Below are 4680 nucleotides of genomic sequence, written 5' to 3' on the forward strand. Positions count from 1 at the left end.
TTGTGTTTAGGACCATGATCAATCTCACAGAAGTTTCTGCATTTGCATATAAAGTAGAGACCGACTCTTCCCCCCACCCCCACCCTGGGGGGATCTTCAATCAGTGCAACAATATTTACTTATTTGATTCAGTTGCTGCTTGATCTTTATGTGTTTGAGTGTTTGGCCTGAATGTCTGTGCACCACGTGTGCAGTACCTCCTGAGGTCAGAAGAGGGCATCAGATCCTCTGGAACTGGACTAATAGTGAATTGGGAGACGCCAGGTGGTTGCCGCGAACTGAACCAGGGTCCCCTACAAGAGCATTAAATGCTCTTAAGCCCCTAACCATCTCTCCAACTCCACCCTTCTCTTTTTAATTTCCATAGTATCTTAGTTGTTGATCAACTGACCCCACACTTTTTTTTTGAATCCTAATCTACTCAGTCCACTGTAAATCCCCAGTATTGAAAGCCTTGGTAGTTGACAGTTCTGAGGGAGGGTTGTAGCACAACGGCTTCAGGCTTACCCCTGACTGGTTTACAAATGAATGAGACACAGACTGTGGGTTCCCAGGGGGTTACCCCTCATCTAGTGTTCTAACTGCTGACCTGGCTACCTTCCTAGCCATGCACCCCAGATACTTGCTGTTTCTCCTGGCCACGTGTTCATCCTCCATCTCCCCTCTTGGCAGTTTCCATCTCTCCTGTCATGGCGGTTTCTATCTCTCCTCTCTGGGTCTCATTTGTTTGTAAGCTAGTCAGGGATAAGTCTAAGGTGGTCGCACTACAGAGAGGTCTGCATTTTAATGAGAGACATTTGAGCTCATAAAAAAAATTAAAGGCAATACGCTTGGAGCCCTTTTCTTCCTATTAGGTTGCCTCATCCATCTCTGATATGAGGGTTTGTGCCTAGTCTTATTGTAACTTATTATACCACATTTGATTTATATCCCTGGGATGTGTATTCTCTTCTGAAGGGAAACGGAGGGGGAGTGGAGGGAAGGGAGGCTGTGGGTGGGATGAAATGTATGAGAGAAGAATTTTTAAAAAAATTAAAAGGCAAGATGGGTGTGGTGGTGCATACCTTTGATCCTAGCACTCAAGAGGCAGGGGAAGGGGGATCTTTGAGTTTGAGGCCAGCCTGGTCTACAGAGTGAGTTCTAGGATAGCCTGGACTACACAGAGAAACCCTGTCTCGAAAAACCAAAAACCAACCAAAGAAACAAACAAAAAAAGTGAAGGAGGAACCAAGCACAGTAGTGTCTGCTGGTCATCCTGGCTTTGCAGAAGTAGAGACAGGAGGATCAAGTGTTCAAGGCTGTCCTTGGCTGCATAGTAGATTTGAGGACAGCCTGAGCTATGGGAGACCTGCATTAAAAAAGAGGAGGAGGAGGAAGAAGAGGAAGAGGAAAAAGAAGAGGAGGAAGGAGAAGGAGGAAGAGGAAGAAGCAGGAGGAGGAAGAGGAGGAGGAGGAGGAAAGGGATGAAGAGGAAGAAGAGGAGGAAGCAGAAGGAGGAAGAAGGAGGAAGAGGAGGAGGAGGAAAGAGAGAAGGAGGAGAAAAAGGAGGAAGAGAAGAAGGAGGAGGAGGGGGTAGGGGAAAGGGAGAGAAAGGAATGGGAAGAATCCTGCCCCTATAGGAGTCTGGCTGGCTGGGCATTGGGGAGCTGGTCCAGGTGTTTGGGGAAGACTGCGGCCTCCATATTCATCTGCCAGACTCCTTTGGCACAGATGTGTTGGCATCTACTTTATCTATGCTAAGTACTTCATGCTAAGTGCATGCAGCAGAGCCAGGTCACACGAGGTGTCTGTTCTCATGGGATGCTAAGTGCAGTGCAGAGTGTGAGTAGGCCCCTGTGATCGGGAGGGTGGGGACAAGCTGCTCCCCCCAACATGAGGATGGCCTGAGTTATGCCAAGTCAGTCCAGAACTGTAAGGGGTCAGCTTGCAGCAGTCAAAAGAGCATTCTGGACAGAGGGGACAAAGCACAGAGGGCCTTAGGGTAGTGTCTGTGGAGCAAACAGAAGACCAGTATGGTTGGCATAGGATGGGCGAACCGGCTACAGAGGGAAGACGGTGAGCAGATGACATCGGAAAGAGACACAGACCAGATCTGCCCAGAGAGGCCCTTCTTTGGGTTTGGATTTTCATCCCTGTGTGAGTTTGTTGCTAGTAGGTGTTCTGTTGATGTGCGCTGGAGATGAGTGGGACCGTTTCTGACCGTTTGCCGAGTCCGTTTTCTCGAGTGTTCTCCTCCCCTCTCCAACCCCCCACAGCCTCCTAAACCATGGCAGCTCAGTGCACTATTCTGACCGTCCTAGTGTTGCTCGGCTCAACCAGAGCGGGCTCTTTCTCTCCTCGGTCCAATGTGACGCTCCAGGCACCACGGCCCCCTTTCCAGCCGGGTGGTCGGTCCTCTCAACTCTTTGAGAAAACCGTGGAAGGCGGAGAGAAGCCGGTGGTGTTCACCCACCTGCCTCCGTCAGCTGGCTGTGGGTGTCCCCCGGGCTCTGAACGCTGGGTGCCTGCTTCAGAGGTGCAGGCCCTGAGGGACCAGCTGGAGGTCCTGGAGGAGCTGGTAAAGGGCCTTAAGGAACACTGCTCAGGAGCATGCTGTCCCACGGCGGCCCAGGCTGGTACAGGTGAGCCGCTGACTGGGGTGGGCTAGGGTGAGCAACAGAGGGGAGAAGAGGGTGGGGATGATGGGAGAGCTGCTAAGCAACCAGGAGCTAAAATGACCTTCTGAAAATAGGCTGTCCCATCGGGTACTTACAGGGGCTGGGTCTCACTTCTGCTTACTGCTCCAGGCCAGACGGACATGCGCAGTCTCTGCAGCCTCCATGGTGTCTTTGACCTGAGCCGCTGCGCCTGTTCCTGTGAGCCTGGCTGGGGTGGACCCACCTGCTCAGACCCTACAGACACAAAGATGCCCACTTCGTCGCCGCCCTCAGCCTCTAGGGCTGAGATTGTAGTAATGGAGTCCCCTCACAAGGAGGCGAATCTACTGTCTCCTGAGCACATATGGCTTTTTCGTCACCCCCCAATTCCTTCCTAAGCACGTTCCAAATAGCAAATGCTGTAGGGGGCTCGCCTAATCCTCCAGTCTCTGAAAACCAGCTTTTAATATCTAACCCCACCTTCTCCCATGTATCCACATCCAAACTTCCCCTTTCTGGGAACCAGGGACTGACTGTTTGTATAAACTGAAGAAAGTCAGTCAGCTGGCTAGTGCTAACCTTAATGCCCTTTTTTCTTAAGAGTATATTTAATAAAGTCTGTAAAGAACTCTCTGTCTGTAGACTCACTTTGTCCCATCCTGAAAGATCACAAAACACATTCAACCCAGAACGGATGGCTCCTGACCTAAGATGGGTGCTGATAGCTTCTAACAAAACAGCTAGGCACTGATGGCACCTAGTATCTGCCTCTGCTGATGGCAGTAGGCAATTGAAAACCAGAGCTGATGGCTCCTGGCCTAACCCAGGTACTGATGGTACCTGACCAGGTGCTGATGGCACCTACTATCTGCCTCTGCTGATGGCAGTAGGCAACTTCAACTATTTCTCCCCCTCCATAACCATGCACTCCCTTCTTTCAGGCTGGAGGAGGGGGCTTACTTTCCTGGCACTCTGTTTCAAATGTGTGGGCACTTTTCAGTGTGTGGGCATTCTCTTTCAAGTGTGACTTGCCCTCTCTCAGGCCACTCAGATTACTCGCCTGTCCTGAACTAACTTTCACAAATCAGCAAGCTAGCTACGCCTTAGGTGAGACTCCTAACCCTTCCGAGATACACACAGAATTTTTTTGGGGGGAGGGGCTTACCTCAAGAGGTCCCTGTTCAGGTGCCAGAAAATGCTGGGGGGCAGCCCTGGAGTGGGTGAGAGGGGGAGAAGCCGCTTCTTCTTTCTTCTCCTCCTCCGTCCGGTTCTTCTTGAGGCAGCCCCCTATGCTACTGTAGCTGACCTGCAGTCAGCGATCCTGTGGCCAGCAAACGCTGTTTCTGGCACTTGTATCCCAGCCCTAAGACCAGCAAGGGATTAAGTAAATAGCTTTGTGCTACCCTAAAAACTTCTTCTGAGGGTAAGAGACTGCAGGCTAGGGTGATTAACACCTGCAGCCTAACAGCAGAGGATTAGGCAAAGTGGCCTTTGTTCTATCTCAGCAGGAACTGCTGGGCTCTAACTTGAGTCTGTCTGCTAGTCTGAGGTTGCAGAGAGAAAAGACACTTTAAAAAGTCGCTATAGATTTATTTAAGTGTAAAAGATATCCTATGCAGCTATGTGAGGGGAAAGGTGGAAGAGTCCTGAGTGGGGAAAAAGAATAGATTCTAACAAAGTAAAAATTCTAAGGGAGCTGGGCAGTGGTGGCACACACCTTTAATCCCAGCACTTGAGAGGCAGAGGCAGGCAGATTTCTGAGTTTGAGGCCAGCCTGGTCTACAGAGTGAGTTCCAGGACAGCCAGGACTACACAGAGAAACCCTGTCTCAAAAAACAAAAAAACAAAACAAAACAAAACAAAATCTAAGGGAGAAGAATTCTAGGTGGGGAGAAGAAAAGGAAAAGACAAAGGGCTCCTAACTAACTAACTAACTCACTAGTCTAACTCACTATTCTAACTGAACTCTCATCTCTTTGTCCTCAGAACTTATACATCTTTCAGAGTACATGGTCACATGTTACAAGGTTCATCACAAGTTCAC

At 49.9% G+C, this 4680-nt stretch overlaps 1 protein-coding gene across 1 annotated transcript; it reads left to right on the forward strand.

Moving 5' to 3' along the window:
• The first annotated feature begins 1505 nt into the window (after positions 1-1505).
• LOC117724321 (tenascin-X-like) lies at positions 1506-3265 on the forward strand. Its single transcript, XM_076916496.1, has 2 exons — positions 1506-2621; positions 2787-3265. The coding sequence occupies exons 1-2, from the start codon at positions 2267-2269 to the stop codon at positions 3032-3034; spliced, it is 603 nt and encodes a 200-aa protein (XP_076772611.1). The 5' UTR covers positions 1506-2266; the 3' UTR covers positions 3035-3265.
• The last annotated feature ends 1415 nt before the right edge of the window (positions 3266-4680 follow it).

Source organism: Arvicanthis niloticus, chromosome 20 (genome assembly GCF_011762505.2).
Source record: "Arvicanthis niloticus isolate mArvNil1 chromosome 20, mArvNil1.pat.X, whole genome shotgun sequence".
Classification (NCBI taxonomy): domain Eukaryota; kingdom Metazoa; phylum Chordata; class Mammalia; order Rodentia; family Muridae; genus Arvicanthis; species Arvicanthis niloticus.

Coding starts and splice junctions, on each gene's coding strand:
- LOC117724321 (XM_076916496.1), top strand. CDS start 2,267: ATGGCAGCTCAGTGCACTATTCTGACCGTCCTAGTGTTGCTCGGCTCA. Junction 2,622..2,786: donor GGCGGCCCAGGCTGGTACAG/GTGAGCCGCTGA, acceptor TTACTGCTCCAG/GCCAGACGGACATGCGCAGT.